This window comes from Pogoniulus pusillus, unplaced genomic scaffold, assembly GCF_015220805.1.
Source record: "Pogoniulus pusillus isolate bPogPus1 unplaced genomic scaffold, bPogPus1.pri scaffold_223_arrow_ctg1, whole genome shotgun sequence".
Taxonomy (NCBI): Eukaryota; Metazoa; Chordata; class Aves; order Piciformes; family Lybiidae; genus Pogoniulus; species Pogoniulus pusillus.
This window is the reverse complement of record NW_026974649.1, coordinates 18,994-38,658: the sequence shown is the minus strand read 5'-3', so window position 1 is coordinate 38,658 and position 19,665 is coordinate 18,994. Positions and strand designations below refer to the sequence as shown.

Below are 19,665 nucleotides of genomic sequence, written 5' to 3'. Positions count from 1 at the left end.
CTGATCTCCTTCTATGATCAGGTGACCCGCTTGGTGGATGTGGGGAGGCCTGTGGATGTGATCTATCTGGACTTCAGCAAGGCCTTTGACACTGTCCCCCACAGCAAACTGCTGGCTAAGCTGTCAGCTCGCGGCTTGAATGGTAACACTCTGTGCTGGGTTAGGAACTGGCTGGTGGGCCGGACCCAGAGAGTGGTGGTGAATGGTGCCACATCCAGCTGGCAGCTGTCACTAGTGGTGTCCCTCAGGGATCAGTGCTGGGCCCCATCCTCTTTAACATCTTCATAGATGATCTGGATGAGGGCATCGAGTCAGTCATCAGCAAGTTTGCAGATGACACTAAGCTGGGGGCAGATGTGACTGAGCTGGAGGGCAGAAGGGCTCTGCAGCGGGACCTTGACCGCCTGCACAGATGGGCAGAGTCCAAGGGGATGGCTTCAATAGCTCAAAGTGCAGGGTGCTGCACTTTGGCCACAACAACCCCATGCAGAGATACAGGCTGGGGTCGGAGTGGCTGGAGAGCAGCCAGACAGAGAGGGATCTGGGGGTACTGATTGATACCCACCTGAACATGAGCCAGCAGTGTGCCCAGGTGGCCAAGAGAGCCAGTGGCATCCTGGCCTGCATCAGGAGTGGTGTGGTCAGCAGGAGCAGGGAGGTCATTCTGCCCCTGTACTCTGCACTGGTCAGACCACACCTCGAGTACTGCGTTCAGTTCTGGGCCCCCCAGTTTAGGAAGGACACTGAGATGCTTGAGCGTGTCCAGAGAAGGGCGACGAGGCTGGTGAGAGGCCTCGAGCACAAGCCCTACGAGGAGAGGCTGAGGGAGCTGGGGTTGTTTAGCCTGGAGAAGAGGAGGCTCAGGGGTGACCTTATTGCTGTCTACAACTACCTGAAGGGTGGTTGTGGCCAGGAGGAGGTTGCTCTCTTCTCTCAGGTGGCCAGCTCCAGAACAAGAGGACACAGCCTCAGGCTGCGCCAGGGGAAATTTCGGCTCGAGGTGAGGAGAAAGTTCTTCACTGAGAGAGTCATTGGACACTGGAATGGGCTGCCTGGGGAGGTGGTGGAGTCGTCGTCCCTGGGGCAGTTCAAGGCAAGGTTGGATGTGGCACTTGGTGCCATGGTCTAGCCTTGGGCACTGTGGTAAAGGGTTGGACTTGATGATCTGTGAGGTCTCTTCCAACCTTGGTGATACTGTGATACAATAAGCATGCATAACTTAGAATCCAACAGGCTGGAGGAGACTTCCAGGCTCAGCCAGCCCAGCCTAGCGCCCAGCCCTGGCCAATCACCCAGCCCATGGCACTAAGTGCCCCAGCCAGGCTTGGCTTCAACACCTCCAGGCACGGCCACTCCATGGAACGTGCAGCTGGTGCTTCCAGAGCCACTCCATGTAAATCTGTGCTGCTGTTGAATTCTGCAGGTCTCTCCATGTATTGTTGTCTCCAAGTGGGACAGATAAAAGTCTCCTCCATGCCTGACAATGCATGACTTTGAGAACTAGCATCAGTTATTTTTTAGGCACCTGCATTTTCCCATCTCAATTTGCTCCATCACAAGTAGTGCACTGTTGGATTTCCAGAAGCCTTGTATCAATTTGAGTATTGCCTTTTGCACTTGAGCCCCAGCTGAGCAAAAGTACTGTTCAGTGGTGCAGTGGAAGGAGGCTGGACCCCTTTAAGAGTCTTTGATCACAGTCATGTAAGCAGCAAGCTGGTTTTCATGCCAACTAGAGCTTCCCACTAACCACCTCTAGAATGCTAGAATCAGTCAGGGTTGGAAGGGACCACAGGGATCATCTAGTTCCAACCCCTCTGCGATGGGCAGAGACACCCTGCCCTAGAGCAGGCTGTCCAGAGCCTCATCCAGCCTGGCCTTAAACACCTCCAGGGATGAGGCCTCAACCACCTCCCTGGGCAACCCATTCCAGGCTCTCACCACTCTCCTGCTGAGCAACTTCTTCCTCACGTCCAGTCTGAATCTTCCCCGCTTCCAGCTTTGCTCCATTCCCCCTAGTCCTGTCCCTACCTGGTAGCCTGAAAAGTCTCTGCCCAGCTCTTTTGCAGGCCCCCTTCAGCTACTGGAAGGTCACAATAAGAATAACAGAAAATAACCAGGAGAACTGTACTGGAATGAATGACATTTCCACATGGGAATATTGCTGGTGTCTTTCAGAGTCTTTTCATCTTCCCTGGACTAACTGAAAACCCCTCTTTCAGTATGTGACCTTGCCTGAGTTGCCTGCTGTTGTGGTCTTCAAAGATGGAGCTTCCTTTGTTTCTGATGGTAAGTAAAAGTGGATATTGGCCATATCATGGAATCAGCCAGGCTGGAAGAGACCTCCAAGATCACCCAGTCCAACCTAGCACCCAGCCCTAACCAATCAACTGGACCCTGGCACTAAGTGCCTAACAACCAGCCTGTACCTCTCTTGGCACAACTTGAGACTGTGTCCCCTTGTTCTGTTGCTGGTTGCCTGGCAGCAGAGCCCAACCCTAGCTGGCTACTGCACTGCTCCTGTGCACTGCGGCCCTCCTCTGGACCTGCTCCAGCAGGTCCTTGTCTCTTCTGTTGGAGGTTCTGTAGCTGTGTGCAGTACTCCAGGTAGGTCTCACCAGAGCAGGGCAGACTCAGACTCACAGAGTCAAGCAGGTTGGAAGAGAGCTCCAAGCTCATCCAGTCCAATCTAGCCCCCAGCCCTGTCCACTCAACTGGACCATGGCACTAAGTGCCTCACCCAGGCTGTTCCTGAGCGCTTCCAGACACGGTGACTCTGTGGTGCCACAGCAAAATACTCCAGGTGGGCCCTCAAGGGTATTCTTTGAGCTGTCATGGAAGGGCTGTGCTTGCCTTCCTCTTCGCTCTATTGCCTTGCAACCAGTCACCCACCAAAGAAAAGTTCACTCAGTGACCTCCTTGATCTGCATTTGATTTAGTTTTACTTTTGAAGCGGCCTGGAGAAGGAAATTTTGTCAAAGAGAAACAATTTTAAACTGCTGTTTTGTGATGTGACCTGTCTGCTTTTGCCACCCCTGTCAAAACACACAAGCCTTGTTTCAATCCAGGCTCCTAATTCACTTTGCACAAATCTTACTCTCTTAAAATGTATTAGAAGGGTTTTTGTAAACCAGTCAGTGCAGAGGCCCTGCAAGAGACTGGATATTGTTTTATGTGCAGCTTACCATTGGGCAGGAAAGTGCTGTCAGTCACAGCTCCCTTCCCATGTCACATTCCCTGCTGGGAGAGGATTGTTTGTCCTTGGTTTGGGTGAAACTAATCAGCCAATCAGCACTGCATGCTGTGCTCTAATACACTTTTTGTTCAACAGCTGCAAATTGCTGTAGCAGCTTAGGAGTGACATTTCTGGAAAGGTGAGAGACCTTGTCTGGAAACAGTAGAGGGTTAAAAATAGGCTTCTCTAGGCTGAAATAAATGTTATTGCCCACCTCACAGCAGCAACAGAAGAACACATTCTGCTTGCTTGCTTGCTTTCTCTTTTGTTGTCAGAGTGTGAAGATGGTGATTTGTCATCCTGGATAAACAGAGCAAGATTTCAAGGGTATCTTCATGTGGATGGCTTTACACTTCATGAACTTGGAGACAGAGGTGAGCTGCTGCTGCCACTAAAGTCTTTGCCATCTCTTCTACGGAACAGGAGTAACAACTGAGGAGCACTAAGAAGTAACTTTTCAAGCCCCTGAAATTATTTACAGTTAAGATGGACAGTGCCAGTCTGTGTTTGGTGTTGGTGAGACCTGCTCTACTGACCAGAAGCCTCATCCAAAGCCTGCACCAGTCCTTTCCTCAACAGAAAAAATGAGTATGTCTAACCCTGTAGTAGTCACACACAAAAAAATGAGTAGGCCTTTTAATTTGAGAGCAGTTTAGGATTTGCATAAACTACCTATCAACTCCTGCAGTGCCTACAGGGAACTGAGAAGTCTTAAGTCTGGATGGGTTTATGTCTTGTATCTGATGGGTTCAGGTAACTTTGAGGTAGATCTGCTCTGTAGTTTTTATCATGGAATCACAGAATGGTTTAGGTTGGAAGGGACCTCAAAGCCCATCCAGTTCCAAGCCCCAGCCATAGGCAGGGACACCTCCCACTAGGACAGGCTGCTCAAGGCCTCGTTCAACCTGGCCTTGAACACCTCCATGGATGGAGCATCCACAAGCTCCCTGGGCAACCTGCACCAGTGTTTGACCCCCCTCGCTGGAAAGAACCCTTTCCTAACATCTAGTTTGAATCTCCCCTCTGCCAGTTTAAACCCATTCTCCCTTACCCTGTCATTACAAGACCCTGTCAATAGTCCTTCCCCAGTCTTCCTGTAGGTCCCCTTCAGATACTGGAAGGCCACACCAAGGTTTCCTTCTCCAGGCTGCAGAGCTCCTGCTCTCTCAGCCTGTCCTCAGAGCAGAGCTGCTGCAGCCCTCTCAGCATCTTGGTGGCCTCCTCTGCACTGGCTCCAACACTTCCATGTCCTTCTTGTGCTGGGGGCTCCAGAACTGCCCCCAGGACTGCAGGTGGGGTGTGAGGAGAGCAGAGGCAAGGGGCAGAATCCCCTCCCTTGCCCTGCTGCCCACACTGCGCTTGCTGGAGCCCAGCACAGGGCTGCTGTCTGGGCTGCACTCACACTGCAGGCTCATCTTCTAAGTCGGAATACTTTCCAGCTGGGAATGCATGTTTCCTTTTTAAATGGTTTCAAGTATTTTATTCCTTATTTTAGGAAAACTTGTGGCTATTGCAGTCATTGATGATAAAAACTCTTCAGTGGAACATACCAGGAACAGAACTGAGTGTTGGTGACAGTGTGGGAGAAGTTTGCTGATATGATGTAGAGAACTTGGGGAAGTTTGTTAGATCTGAAGAGATGCCAGGGTGAGTGAGTGAACTTGTGGATGTTGCCTGGCTTATGACTTGTGGATGTTGCCTGGCTTATGACTTGTGGATGTTGCCTGGCTTAGAACTTCAGCCTGTGACTCTGTTGTAGCACACTGCAAGCTGAAGGAGGTGATGGGAGCTCCTGTGTTGCTCCTCTGCCATTTGGTAATGAGGTCACAGGAGCAAACAATGATCACGTGGCTTTCTAAAGCCTCTGGGTCACCTTTAAAGCACAAACAGGAGCAAAGGAGTTCTGATGCCTTTGAGATGAGCTCAGTGAGCTTAAGGAAGTGACTGTTCCTCAGCTCAGTTGCATTAAAAACAACTTGAGTGATGCCTTACATATTCACTGTCTATGGAACTTATATTAAGGAGGGGCATTTCAGTCGGACTGTAGTTTGCTGAAGAGACTGAGAGGAAGAAGACCTTCTTCTGTCCCTTTCTGACTGCACATGTGGACTAAGAAAGGATTTTCAGTGCAGTGTAGGCTGTTTTCCCAGGCTGCTTTGGATTGTCTTCAGCCGCAGTGCTGCCTCTTGAGGAGTCAGTGGACGGAGCGAAGCAGCCTGAATGTCTGAGACTCTAGGAGTCAGCCTTTCAACCCTTAGACACCAAGCAAGGTGTTTTTTGGTCCATCTTGCTGAGGAGTTACTGTGTGCTGCTTACTGTAGTGTTTATTCTTTGTGTTTTGAGAGAGAATATAGCAGTTTTTCAGAGCTAACTTTCTGTTCCCTCCAGACTAAAATCTGTCACTCAGGAAGTTGCCAGAGATTATGGGGATAGTTTTCACAGGTAGGCACAACATGGTACCATGGTCAATAGCATTCTGCATTAGCCTGCCTAAACCAGCAGGAATTGGTTTGTTTTCTGCATGAAAAATGCTACAGTGCCTGTTTTAGTATTCATATGCTGAAATTTAACAAGACTCTTCCATTAACTGAACGTGTTCTGAGGTGCTGACTGTCCTGTACACTGTCTGGTTTCTGATTGTATTGCTTAGTATCTCCTTAGTTACAGGAAAAGTGTTTAAGAAAGACCCTTCACTGGAAATGATTGTTCAGTTTTCTTGTCCACCATTCTGTCTTTCACTGCTTCTCTTGCAGGGATTTCCAGTTTGGCCACATGGATGGGAATGACCACATGAACAGTTTGCTAATGGAGTGAGTAAATCCTTGGTTGAATATTCTTTCTGCTCTTGTATCTGGTGTTAATGAACTGAAAACAGTATGATGAAGAGCTCTTCCCTTTCCTGGGTGCCCTGGCACAACTTGAGACTGTGTCCCCTTGTTCTGGTGCTGGCTGCCTGGCAGCAGAGCCCAACCCCAGCTGGCTACAGCCTCCCTGCAGGGAGCTGCAGATAGCAATGAGCTCTGCCCTGAGCCTCCTCTTCTGCAGGCTGCACACCCCCAGCTCCCTCAGCCTCTCCTCATAGGGTTTGTGTTCCAGGCCCCTCCCCAGCCTTGCTGCCCTTCTCTGGACACCTTCCAGCACCTCAACATTTCTCCTGAATTGAGGAGCCCACAACTGGACACAGTACTCAAAGTGTGGCCTGAGCAGTGCTGAGCACAAGGGCAGAAGAACCTCCCTTGTCCTGCTGCCCACACTGCTCCTGAGCCAGCCCAGGATGCCATTGGCTCTGCTGCCCACCTGGGCACTGCTGCCTCCTCTTCAGCTCCTCTCTGCCAGCACCCCCAGGGCCCTCTCTGCCTGGCTGCTCTCAGCCCCTCTGTCCCCAGCCTGCAGTGCTGCTCGGGGTTGTTGTGGCCAAAGTGCAGAACCCTGCCCTTGGCCTTGTTCAATCTCATCCCTCTATTAAATGTGGCCTCTGTTAAATTAACTTCTCTATTACAGCTGTAACTTAGGTTTTCCTTAGTTAACTCTGCAGGGCATTAGGCACATTCAAAGTTATGTCAGTTTGTAACTGGGGCTGTAAAGAATGGTTATGCATTGCCTGTGCTTCTGATTTCAGGAGAGTCCCATTTCATTCTTGATGCTTTCTTTAAGAGAGGCATACAACTGAGCTCCCTCAGAGAAGCAGCATGAAGTGCATGAAGGATGCTGGCTGCACTCAGTACAGACAAGGCACATTGGAGTAGGTTAACAAGATGCTTGACATTTGCCCTTAATGGTCATTGTCTTCAAATGCATCATTCGGGAGTGAAGTTGCTTGGCATTTGCAGTTGACTACTTCTTCTCTGGCCTTTGGAGTGAAGGAAGGGAAAAACCAGAGTTGAAGATGTCAGCTCTGTAAGTTTTCTCTGGGTGATCAAAGCATGCACAACATCCTGTGCTTGTGCTCTGGAAGATTCTAGGAGCTTCCCGGGGACTCAGGGAGCACAAGTTCTGGATTTCTGTGGGCTGTCTCTAGATGAACACCTGAATGCAGTGAATCTAAAAGCAGCTGTCTCTCATTTGAAGTTAAAGTGATGTGAGTGATCTGGTGCTTTATAGGTGCCAAAAAGGAGAGCTTCTTCACCTGCTTCTCCTGTGCAAGCTCTTCTGTCTGTCTGCTGAGATGTTTCTGCCTGTTTCTCTGGCAGAGAAGTGTTTGCTTTTTGGGCTGGGTAAGTAGGAGATTTGTTTTGTTGATTTGCTTTGTTTTGTCGCTGAATACTTGGTGCAGCTGGCCTCAGATGCTGTTTGTTCACAAAGGACACACTACTGTGTGATTGGTGGGCATAGAAGCAGTAATTGCTGACAGAAGCACGCTTGTGACCTTGGCTGTAAATTCATGAACAGGCATTACAGTGTTTCTGTCTCTGCAAGCCAAAGTACTCTCATGCTGAAGAACTTCTTCCTCAGATCCACTCTGAGCAGCCCTGCTCTCCCTCAGCTTCAAACCATTCCCCTTGCCCTGTCTTTAGACACCCTTATGGAAAAAGTCCCTCTGCAGCCTTCCTGCTGCAGGTTCCCTTCAGGTACTGGGAGGTAGCTTTAAAGTCTCCCTGGAGTCTTGTCCCCTTCAGGCTGAGCAGCCCCAGCTCCCTCAGCCTATCCTCTTAGAAGTGCTCCAGCCCTTGGCTCATCCTCGTGGTCCTGCTCTGAACTGGTTCCAGCAGTTTTACATTCTTCAGCTGGACTGTGGCCATGTGGAATGTTTTGGGTTGTGCTTTTGCCTTTGCATGCTGAAAGACTTCCTGTGTTACCTTAGTAGTACGTTTCATGTGCAAGGTTCCTGTCTGTGATCTCTTGCTGCTGGGGAAGTCATGAGCTACCTGTGGGGGTGTGAAATGCAGTAAGCTTCCATCGCGTTGCCTGCACGGATGTGAGGGGACAAAGTACTGCTGAGAAGCTTTTTTGTACCATTCTCTTCCCCCTTCCCCTCTTGCCTTTAAGGGAACACACACAGGGAGAAGCTCACTGAGCGCCCTCTGACATGCTGTAGGAATTCTTTGCTTTGCAGTGTTTTACACTGTGGCTCTTCAAACCTGTAACCCATCTGCTTTCCATTGCCAGCGAGCTGACCATCCGTACTACCGTCGCCTTGAATGCCTCCAACCAGCAGTGTTTGCTGCCAGACAGACACCTGGAGAAGACAGAGGACATGGTTAAGTTCATGAAGGATATCTTGGATGGTGCTGCTGAAGTAAGTCTTTGTTGTGGCTTGAGATATATTGGTTGGTGTTTGGTTTTTCCCCCCTTAGCTGCGGTGGCTCCGATTGTTACGCCGTGTGATTTATCTTCCTGTCCTGGCTGTCTTCCCGTGCTGGGTGCTGGCAGTGAATACGTGGTGAGGAGTGCTTGGGGTGTGCCATCCTTTGCTGTTCTCACTGTGGGAACTCCAAGAGCCATGGAATGGGTGCGTTATGAGTGATGCACAATTAATAACCAATATTAATGTTGGTATCCAGGCAAAGGTTGTTAATAACTACAACCAACCTGTTTCTTATCATTCAGTCTCTGCAGAAAGCTTATTGACAAGGTTCAAAGCACACAGCTGGGGTATTTGTACACTTAGAATCATGGAATCAGCCAGGTTGGAAGAGACCTCCAAGCTCATCCAGCCCAACCTAGCCCCAGCCCTCTCCAGTCAGCTAGGCCATGGCACTAAGTGCCTCATCCAGGCTTTTCTTGAGCAGCTGCAGGGACGGCGACTCCCTAGGCAGCCTCTGTGGTCTGAGAGCAGAGCAGCAACTTGCTGTTAGTTTGCTGTGATGGTCTCAAACAACTGTGGGAGAGTTTGGCATGAGCCTGTTGGAATGCTTAGCCTTACTGGAGGAGCTGGGAGCGTCTGGGCAGCATGAAATGCAAGAGCAATTGCTTTTCACTTCCTTCTTAAGGGACTTAAGGGTTGGGAGGTCTGAAGAATGAACTGTTGGGATCATAACTGCAAAGTGTCAGCAGTTTTGACATGGTTCCATTTGACATTGCAGGCACAGGCTGGTGATGGACTTCTGCAACGAAGCAAGAGAGTCATCTATGAGGCCAAGGCTGCTGTAATGGTAGAGTTCATTGCTTATTCAGTGAGGTGATGCTCTTGTCAGTCAAGAAGGACTTAGTTGCAGAGGCTTTAGAAATGCTTTGATGTAAGCTTGTTGCTATGCTGTGCCTAGTGTATCTATTGTCACTATTTAGAACTAGGCTTAAACCAAATGAACTTCTGGATTAAAACAGCCAATCATGTCTGCCACAGTTCTAACTGTTCCACCTGCAGGAATGTCACATTTTTCACTCTGCTGTTAGTCTGACATATTTTAAGGGACAGAATCATGAAAATCCAACCTCTTTTCCTTGAGCTTTTTGCCATCGCTTCAGAGGTTCTTTTGTGTTCTGAGCAATGTTTTGGTTTCAGTCTGTCCCAGTCCTCTGTCAGCCTCCCAGCCAAGAAATCTCTGCTCCTGGTGAGGCGGAGCAGCTTCTGTCTGTTGTTACTTGTCCTAGTGCTGAGCACCACCAAGCAGCAGCTGGCACCTTGGTGCTGACCCCTGCCCCTCGGCAATGTATAGACGTTAAGGAGATCCCTTCTCTTCCCCAGACTAAATAGCCCCAGGCCTCTCTCTCTTCATTCCAGCCCCCTCCTCTCTTGCCCCCCCACCGTTTCCCCCTCCCCCAGTCCTTTCTTCCCCCCCTCCACCTCCTCTCTTTTCCCACCCCTCCTCTCTTCACCCCCTCCACCTCCCTTGTCCCACTCCTCCTCTCTTCACCCCCCCACCTCCTCTCTTTTCCCACCCCTCCTCTCTTCACCCCCCACCTCCTCTCTTTTCCCACCCCTCCCCTCTTCACCCCCCACCTCCTCTCTTTTCCCACCCCTCCCCTCTTCACCCCCCCACCTCCTCTCTTTTCCCACCCCTCCCCTCTTCACCCCCCCACCTCCTCTCTTTTCCCACCCCTCCCCTCTTCACCCCCCCACCTCCTCTCTTTTCCCACCCCTCCCCTCTTCACCCCCCCACCTCCTCTCTTTTCCCACCCCTCCCCTCTTCACCCCCCCACCTCCTCTCTTTTCCCACCCCTCCCCTCTTCACCCCCCCACCTCCTCTCTTTTCCCACCCCTCCCCTCTTCACCCCCCCACCTCCTCTCTTTTCCCACCCCTCCCCTCTTCACCCCCCCACCTCCTCTCTTTTCCCACCCCTCCCCTCTTCACCCCCCCACCTCCTCTCTTTTCCCACCCCTCCCCTCTTCACCCCCCCCACCTCCTCTCTTTTCCCACCCCTCCCCTCTTCACCCCCCCACCTCCTCTCTTCACCCCCCCACCTCCTCTCTTCACCCCCCCACCTCCTCTCTTCACCCCCCCACCTCCTCTCTTCACCCCCCCACCTCCTCTCTTCACCCCCCCACCTCCTCTCTTCACCCCCCCACCTCCTCTCTTTTCCCACCCCTCCTCTCTTCACCCCCCCACCTCCTCTCTTTTCCCACCCCTCCTCTCTTCACCCCCCCACCTCCTCTCTTTTCCCACCCCTCCTCTCTTCACCCCCCCACCTCCTCTCTTTTCCCACCCCTCCTCTCTTCACCCCCCCACCTCCTCTCTTTTCCCACCCCCCTCTCTTCACCCCCCCACCTCCTCTCTTTTCCCACCCCCCCCTTCACCCCCCCACCTCCTCTCTTTTCCCACCCCCCCCCTTCACCCCCCCACCTCCTCTCTTCACCCCCCCCACCTCTCTTTTCCCACCCCTCCTCTCTTCACCCTCCCACCTCCTCTCTTTTCCCACCCCTCCTCTCTTTTCCCACCCCTCCTCTCTTCACCCCCCCACCTCCTCTCTTTTCCCACCCCTCCTCTCTTCACCCCCCACCTCCTCTCTTTTCCCACCCCTCCCCTCTTCACCCCCCACCCCCTCTCTTTTCCCACCCCTCCCCTCTTCACCCCCCCACCTCCTCTCTTTTCCCACCCCTCCCCTCTTCACCCCCCCACCTCCTCTCTTTTCCCACCCCTCCCCTCTTCACCCCCCCACCTCCTCTCTTTTCCCACCCCTCCCCTCTTCACCCCCCCACCTCCTCTCTTTTCCCACCCCTCCCCTCTTCACCCCCCCACCTCCTCTCTTTTCCCACCCCTCCCCTCTTCACCCCCCCCCCTCCTCTCTTTTCCCACCCCTCCCCTCTTCACCCCCCCACCTCCTCTCTTTTCCCACCCCTCCCCTCTTCACCCCCCCACCTCCTCTCTTTTCCCACCCCTCCCCTCTTCACCCCCCCACCTCCTCTCTTTTCCCACCCCTCCCCTCTTCACCCCCCCACCTCCTCTCTTTTCCCACCCCTCCCCTCTTCACCCCCCCACCTCCTCTCTTTTCCCACCCCTCCCCTCTTCACCCCCCCACCTCCTCTCTTCACCCCCCCCACCTCTCTTTTCCCACCCCTCCTCTCTTCCCCCCCACCTCCTCTCTTTTCCCACCCCTCCTCTCTTCTCCCACCCCTCCTCTCTTCGCCCCCCCACCTCCTCTCTTTTCCCACCCCTCCTCTCTTCGCCCCCCCACCTCCTCTCTTTTCCCACCCCTCTTCTCCTCACCCTCCCCCATTTTTCTCTCCCTCCCCACCTCCTCCTTCTCTCTCCCCCACAATAACGAGAGCCACACCAGAGGCCAGAGCTGTGCTGTCGCAGCAAGCAAAGGGCAAAGGAGGCAACGAGATGCTGTAGGGACTCTGACTCTTGCTGCCAGGCTGCAACAAGAGGAAGGGAGAGTCTGGCCCCCAACAGGTGAAAACAAGAGAGGAGCAAGGCAGGAAGCACAAAAGCAAACCTATCTCATGAAGGAAACAGCACAACTTCAAGCACAGCTTTAAGCACAGCATACCAAGGAGGAACAGAAATCCCAAGCAGAGCAAAGGGGAGGAGTGGCTTAGAGAAAAGCAAAAGCACCCCACAAAGGACACAGCCAAAACACCACCCCACAAAGGACACAGCCAACCTACCCCCGCAAAGGGGATCAGCCAAAGGCTTCTGCCTCTCCTGGGGCAGCTTAAAAAGGGGAGGTCAATTGAAGTCTCCTCCCACCCCAGCTGTGGCCACTTTGCCCTCCCTGCTCAGTGCCCTTTATAAGCAGAGCAGGAGGAGCCCAGCCCCAAGCTGGGCCCATTGCGGGCCAAGGGATCCTCCGCCTGGCATCCCAGGTGAGTGCGCACGGGTGAGCACCGGGTGCGTGGTGGAGGGTTTCAAAGGCCGGGGGGCCTGGCTGGCCCCCTGGCTAGCTAGGGCCACCTTAGGGCTGGGCTACTGACCCACTGCAACATCCCCCTTAGCTCACGGGTGCTAAGTCTGTGTTGCTACTGAGGCTGAGGTTTCTCTAGGAGGTTGGATCCTCGAAGGTTTTGCTCTGGGTTCTGCGATGGAGGCAAAGATGGAGCAGGAGCACTAACTGGAGCTGGTAACGGACCAGCAGCAGCAGCTGGTAATGGAACTGGTAATGGAGCAGGAGCTGGTAAAGTAGAGTGGAGAGGAGGAGGAGGGAAGCAGCAGAGACTGCCCGGGGGAAGGCAGAGAGTGGGGGCAGGACGGCAGGGGCTGCCCGGGGAAAGGTGGAGGGCAGCGGCAGGAGGGCAGGGAAGAGGTACAGAGCTTTCAGGTGCTGAGCTTCAACAGAAAGACCTGATGGAAAAGAAAAGAGACTAACTTGTTTAGCAAAAGTACTCTCTGGAATTTCCCAAGTCGCTTATTTATTGAAGGGAGTCATTTGTTGGTCATTGTCATCACGAGAGAGGACCTTTTGCTTTGCGTTAGGGTGGTTTGGGCTTGCCTGTAACTCCAGGCCCCTCAGAAATTGATGGGGGGGGAAAACCCCAACCCATGGATGTTCTCTTGGTTGTCTTTAACAGATAAACCAAGAGCAAGTGCGACTGAAAGAGCTTTGCAGGTAACAACTCTGTGACCCTGTTTGGAGAGTTTTGAATTGGTCATTGCCAGCGAGATCAAGGTAGTGCCCCTTGGCCTTGCTGCATGTGGTGAACTGCTCCTAACACAGCCCAGCTGAACACAGAGTCAGGTGAAATGAAGGCTGAAGAGATAGGAAAAGTCTTTCTCAGCCTCATAGCTAAAGACAGTTTAGTTTCCCCAAGAAGTCCCATTCTACCTGTTGTGCATTGGTTTGATGCCAAAGCCAAACAACTGCCCCAGACCTTTCTATTTTCTCAGCTTTGGTGTAAATGAATATGAATTGAGGTTGGATGAGGCCCTGAGCAGCCTGTTGCAGTGGGAGGTATCCCTGCCTAGAGCAGAGGGTTGGGACTGGATGATCCTTGAGGTCCCTTCCAACCTAAACCATTCAATGAAGTCTTTTATCAGCTCCTAGGATTAGTGACAGTGGGGAATGTTTGCTTGCTATGAGCTGAGGGAGCTGTTTCCTAAATGGAATGTTCATTAGTTCTTTAGCACCTGAAAATGTTGGCAGGCTACTTGATAAACCTCCTGGAACGCAGGGGCCTGTTGAATTGTTTTCCCAGTGCCTGAACAACTTGCAGTGCTGTAATGGGTTAGCCTCCTGTTTCCCTCCAACACAGAAGTGAGGCAAAAGTAACACAGCCAAGGAAAAACCCTCTGGGTTGAGATCAAGAGGTAAATACAAAATGAGATCCTGCAGTGCACAATTACCTTAGCCTGTTTCTGTTTGCAGAAAGCAGGAGTCAGCCACCTGCCACCCATCCCCTCCTGACCCCAACCCCAGAAACCCAAAGCAGCACTTGGCACAGGAGGTCTCTCGTGTTGCAGTCTCAACTTCAAGCCCTGGAATACTTTGCTTCAGCCAGCAGCATGGGGTTGGATACCAACAGCAGAGTCGACTTAACCTGTGACTAAGTGAACTTTAAGTGTTCTGACTCCACAGTGGAACCTGATAAAGAAAGATGTGAATGGAAGCAGGCTCTGACTGCTCTGTGTAACTGATGAGAAGCTTTCTGAAGGAGGTGAATTTGTTTTACAGCCCTTCCCTCAGCTGGTTACAGATCTTCAAGGTAGCTGCTGGTGCAGTGTCTGTTGGAGACTGTTAGCCACTCTGAAGGAGGGAGTTAGTGGAGCATCATAGGAACATGTAGAGAGATTGGTCAGGAAAAGGCATTTGTGTTACCCTTTTGAGTCATTTGAGTCACTTTTATTGTAATCCCATGGCTGAGAGCAGGACTCCTTTGTGTCCAGGGTTAAAATCTTCAAGGAGAAACAGTGCCAAGGCTCTGAATTGATTGGGACTTGGTGCTGCTAGTTACAATGTAGGACAGTTAAGGCAGTCCTGTGTTTTGTGATTTGCCTTTTTTCCTACCGTTCTAGTTTTGGCTCGGGCTAGTGTGAAGTGTCTCTGGAACGAGGTCCTTGTGGTCCCTTCTGACCCTGACTGATTCTGTGATTCCAGCAAGCAGCTTTTGACTTAAAAACCCCTGAGGTCACTGCAGCACCTCTCTATGGAATAAAAGAAAGGGATTTTGCTGCACTGCTGAGAACTGTTTCCAGCTCTGAGCCTTTGTTGTTGTGGTTGTTTTTGGTTCGTGTTTATAAACAGCAGTAGCTAAGCAATCCTCTCTGAGCTATGGACCAGAATCTGCTGCATCCTGTGCAAGAAGCAGATCCCAGTGTGATCTGGTGCAGCTGTAGCACTTCCTAACTGCTAGGTTTGGGAGGAGGGCATGTGTCTCAGTCGTTTCTGAGCTGTGATAGCAATCAGGTGTCTGCTTAAGTCTTGACCCTCTGCCACGTGCTGCCACGTTCACCAGATCTTTCTCCCGGCTTCAGGGAGAGAAGGAGTGTCCAGCTCCCAGAGTGGGTGTCAGAAGCGATGTGAAGTGAAAGGGGTTTGCTGAGGTCATGTAGGAAGTTGTGTGAGGGAATCTGGCAGTTTGGTTTTTGATTTCTTCAGTCTCTAAAGTTTTTCTTGGAGCAGCTTCACTGCAATCCTTTTAAATGCACAGAGTATCAGCACAGGCCCTTTTAGACAGTCCTCCAGCTTTGCTGCAGGTCCCTTTCAGATACTGCAGCGTAGCTCGAAGCTCTGCCTTCTCTTCTGCAGCCTCCACAGCCCCAGTTCTTTCAGTCCTGCTTCCCAGGAGAGGTGCTGCAGTCCTCTGCTCCTCTTTGTGGCCCTCATCTGGCAGAAGAGCTGTGTTTTTCCTCTAGCTCCTGCAGAACGGCCTTAATTCTGGTGGCAGCAGCTCCCCCTGTGTCTCCTCTGCTGTCTGTAAATCCCTCCAGAGTAGATGAAGGAAGTGCTGAGTAGCCCCAGCTGGAGTTGAGAGCTGTCCCTATAAAGTGAGTGTGTAGGAGTGGCAGAGCGTGGGCTGTGCCTTGCGTGCGGTGTGCTGTTGGCAAAGGCAATAGGCAGAGCGGCGCTGGGCTGAAGGCGCTGCCCCCGGCCGGGCGTAGAGGCGCTCTCGGTTGTGTGTGCTGCCCCACGGTTGCTATGGAGTTTCGCGCATGCGCCGTGCCGCAGCCCCGCCCCCCGTTGCTATGCGGGTTCGCGGCGCCGCCCCCGGTTGCTATGGAGTTTCGCGCATGCGCCGTGCCGCGGCCCCGCCCCCCGTTGCTATGGGGGTTCGCGGCACCGCCCCCGGTTGCTATGGAGTTTCGCGCATGCGCCGTGCCGCGGCCCCGCCCCCCGTTGCTATGGGGGTTCGCGGCGCCGCCCCCGGTTGCTATGCGGGTTCGCGGCCCCGCCCCCCGGTTGCTATGGAGTATCGCGCATGCGCCGTGCCGCGGCCCCGCCCCCCGTTGCTATGGGCGTTCGCGGCGCCGCCCCCGGTTGCTATGGAGTATCGCGCATGCGCCGTGCCGCGGCCCCGCCCCCCGTTGCTATGGGGGTTCGCGGCGCCGCCCCCGGTTGCTATGCGGGTTCGCGGCCCCGCCCCCCGGTTGCTATGGAGTATCGCGCATGCGCCGTGCCGCGGCCCCCGCCCCCCGTTGCTATGGAGGTTCGCGGCGCCGCCCCCGGTTGCTATGGAGTTTCGCGCATGCGCCGTGCCGCGCCCCCGCCCCCCGTTGCTATGGGGGTTCGCGGCGCCGCCCCCGGTTGCTATGGACTTTCGCGCATGCGCCGTGCCGCGGCCCCGCCCCCGTTGCTATGGGGGTTCGCGGCGCCGCCCCCGGTTGCTATGGAGTTTCGCGCATGCGCCGTGCCGCGGCCCCGCCCCCCGTTGCTATGGGGGTTCGCGGCACCGCCCCCGGTTGCTATGGATTTTCGCGCATGCGCTGTGCCGCGGCCCCGCCCCCGGTTGCTATAGAGGTTCGCGCATGCGCCGTGTCGCGTCTCGTTGCTATGGAGCGCGGTCCACAGCGAACTGCAGTGCCGACAATTAAACACACGGTGGCAGCAGCGAGCACGGTCCCCAGCGAACTGCAGTGCCAACAATTAAACACAGGGTGGCAGCAGCGAGCACGGTCTCCAGGGAGCTGCAGTGTCGATAATTAAACACACGGTGGCAGCAGCGAGCACGGTCCCCAGTTCGCTGCAGTGCCGGCAGTTAAACACAGGGTGGCAGCAGCGAGCACGGTCCCCAGGGAGCTGCAGTGCCGGCAGTTAAGCACAGGGTGGCAGCAGTGAGCGCTGCGCGCATGCGTTGGGTCGCTGTGCGGGGTGCGGAGCTGGCGCATGCGTCCTGCTCTGCCGCCTCGTTACGCATGCGGGGCCGGGGCCGTGCTGAGAGGCCTGCGGGGGGAAGGCTGCGGCGGCAGCGGCGTGGAGCGGCAGCGGGGCCGGGCCGGGCCGGGCCGAGGAGGGCTTTGCAGTGCCGGTGAGTGTCCGTAGCAGTGCCGCAGGGATTGTCCTTAGTGCGTGGTGAGTTTTCTGTGTCGCTCTGAGCGGGGCCCGGCGGAGCTGCTTCCCAGGCCGCTCAGCGTTGCCGCCCCTCGGGAGGGGCTGTGCGGGCCCCTGGAGTGGGTCTGGCAGCGTCCCGAGGGCTGCGGGGCGCATGGAGGCGCCTGTAAGCCTCTGGGTGTCCCCTGTGGGCTCCGATGGTCCCAGAGGAGCTGGGCAGTGTCTCTGGAGCTGTGTGGCCTCTGTGGGCGCCGCAGGATTCGGGCGGGATCTGAGTGGCTCTCGGTGAGCTCTTTAGGGGTCTCTGTGGGGTCCCCACAGTCCGTGGGCTCTGCTGTGCAGTCTCGGGGCTTGGGGAGCTGAGGATTTGGGGCTGTGCCCCTCTGGTGTTCAGTGTCCAAGCCTGGACCTGGCAGCCACTGCCCTGCCGGCCCCTGCAGGTGATCCGGGGGCGTCTGAAGGGGTTTTGGGAGCGACAAGGGGGTCTGGGGGCTATCGAAAGGCCTTTTGGGGGCATCTGAAGGGGTCTGGGGGCATCAGAATGGGGTTTGTGGGTACCCGAGGGGGCTGTGAGGCCTCTCAGTCTTCCCCTGGGGGCTCCTGGGGGTGTCTGGAGGATCCCAGAGGAGCTGGGGATGCTCTCAGTGAGGTTTGGGGCTCTCTGCAAAGCCCTCACAGTGTCTGGGCTCGTCTGTGGAGCTGTGAGGTGTCGAGTTTGGGGTGCCCCAGGGTTTGGGGAGGTCTTGCTCTGTGTTTCAGTGTCCCCTGAGGGCCTGGGACCTGCAGCCATGCCCCCTGCGGGGTGTCAGGGCAGTCTGGGGGTGTGCAGAGGCCTTTGGGGGTGACACAGAGGATCTGGGTGCTTGTGTAGGGAGTCTGGGAGCATCTGGAGGGGTTCTGGGCTCCCCAAAAAGGGTCTGTAAGCCTGTGCAGGGGTCTGTGTACATGTGAGGTGAGTGTGGGGGTATCAAAGTGGGATCTGAGGGCATCTAAAGGGTTCTGGGGTCATACAGAGGTGTCTGGGGGTCTCTGGGGGAAGCCCTTTGGTGCTCCAAGGGTACCTCTGCAGGGTCCTGAAGGAGTTGAGAGGGACCTGGCAAGGTGCTGCTTGCTGCCAGGTGCTGCTGAGGGGCTTGAGTGGCGTCTGAAGGGGCTTTGGAGGCAGCTAAAGGCCATCTGGGGGCTCCTAAGGGGATTCTGAGGGGGCCAAAGGGGATCTGGGGGTATCTAAAATGGGTCTGTGAGTATCAAGAGGTCTTTTGGGGACATGTGAAGTGGTCTGGGGGCATCTAAAGCGGTGGGGCTGGATCTAAAGTGGGTCTGGAGGCATCTAAGGGAGATCTGTGAGTGTGTAGAGGGGTTCTGGGGTCTCTAAAAAGGTCTGGGGCTGTGCTAGAGGCTTCTGGGCTCATCTGCAGTGAGCCTGGGGGCCCTCAAAAGGGTCTGGGGACAGGTAAAATGGGCCTGGGGTCATGCAGCAGGGTTCAGGGGCATCAGAAGGGGCATTGTGGGCATCTAAGTTGGCCTGGGGTCCTCTGGAGGTTGCCTCCCTCTTTCTGTCTCTGTTGTTTGTGCCTGGGTGAGAGTTCTCTGCTGTGTTTGTTCTCTCTTTTTGCAGGGAGCTGAACTGCTTTGCCCCAGCCCAGCTGCAGATCTGCACTCAGCCTCAGCCCCAAGCCCTGGCAGGGTGGGATGCTTTGGTCCCAGGCCGTGGAGCTGTTTGAAATGCAATTCCTGCTTGCAGCTGGTTCAGAAATGGATTTCCTGTGGCTGTGGGGGCAGAAATGTCTCTGTGGTGAGTTGGTGCCAAGTGCCAGCCTTGCTTAAAGCCTTCTCTTAGGCCTTTCAGTGTGCTGATGGTTGCAGAGGAGAAGCTCAGGGTGTGAGGGAGTGAAAACTGAAGGGGGTGTTCAGGTGTGGGGAGAGGCCTCTGCCCTGGAGAGGCTGCTGGGCAGTGCTGCTGCAGCTAAGGTCTCCCTCGGGGAGCTGTTCCCCTCAGGGGCACTCTGGGGGCACTGTGCAGGAGGTGGCAGCCAGAAGGCAGAGCTGCCTGGGCCTCGTTGCTGTGCTGGCCAAAGCAGGTCACTTGTGCAGCTGTGCCACTTGCTGCTCAGGGCTGTGCTTGGGCAGAGAGGCAGCTGTGCCAGCAGCCTGTGCCGCAGTGCAGTTGGTGCTGTCGGGGTGGATTTAACATCCTTTTACTGCTGGGATGTGCTCCTGCTGCTGCCTTTCTGCTGCCCGGCTGGGAGGGGTCCAGAGGGACTGGGAGACACCAGGAGGGGTTGGGAGGAGACTGGGAGGGCATTGGGATGGAGTGGGAAGGGATGCATGAGGGACTGGGAGGGAATGTGAGTGACTGGGAGGGGAATGGGTAGGGCTGAAGGGGGTTGGGAGGAAATGGGAGAGGACTGGAAGGGACTGGGACCGAGAGAGACTGGGATGGACTGGGGAGGGGCTGGGAGGGGAATGGGATGGAGGAGGAAAGGACAGGAATGGGAATGAAGGCAATTGGGAGGGAACTAGGAGAGGACAGGGCCAGACTGGGAGGGATTGGGATGGATTCAGTGGAAGTGGGAGAGACTGGGATTGGGAGGAGACTGGGAGGGCATTGGGATTGAGTGGGATGGACT

At 54.6% G+C, this 19,665-nt stretch overlaps 1 protein-coding gene across 29 annotated transcripts; it reads left to right on the top strand.

The window, feature by feature from the left end:
• Positions 1-1,468: 1,468 nt before the first annotated feature.
• LOC135174016 (protein disulfide-isomerase TMX3-like) lies at positions 1,469-19,125 on the top strand. 29 transcript variants are annotated; one of them, XR_010301647.1, is made up of 11 exons: positions 1,484-3,606; positions 4,728-4,879; positions 5,621-5,674; positions 5,986-6,042; positions 6,852-6,974; positions 7,334-7,446; positions 8,339-8,429; positions 8,527-8,681; positions 9,256-9,324; positions 13,122-13,219; positions 13,916-14,156. XR_010301647.1 is itself a non-coding variant. In XM_064141259.1 (11 exons), exons 5-11 carry the CDS (start codon positions 6,938-6,940, stop codon positions 14,091-14,093), a joined length of 681 nt encoding a protein of 226 aa, XP_063997329.1. In that variant the 5' UTR covers positions 2,120-3,606; positions 4,728-4,879; positions 5,621-5,674; positions 5,986-6,042; positions 6,852-6,937; the 3' UTR covers positions 14,094-14,156. The 29 variants fall into 29 exon arrangements, 7 of the variants coding, with proteins under 7 accessions (XP_063997330.1, XP_063997329.1, XP_063997334.1 ...); XR_010301665.1 differs by lacking the exon at positions 8,527-8,681 and adding an exon at positions 12,597-12,697 and having other exon boundaries at positions 1,773-3,606; positions 6,852-7,129; positions 8,339-8,468; positions 13,122-13,159; XM_064141259.1 differs by having other exon boundaries at positions 2,120-3,606; positions 13,122-13,159.
• The last annotated feature ends 540 nt before the right edge of the window (positions 19,126-19,665 follow it).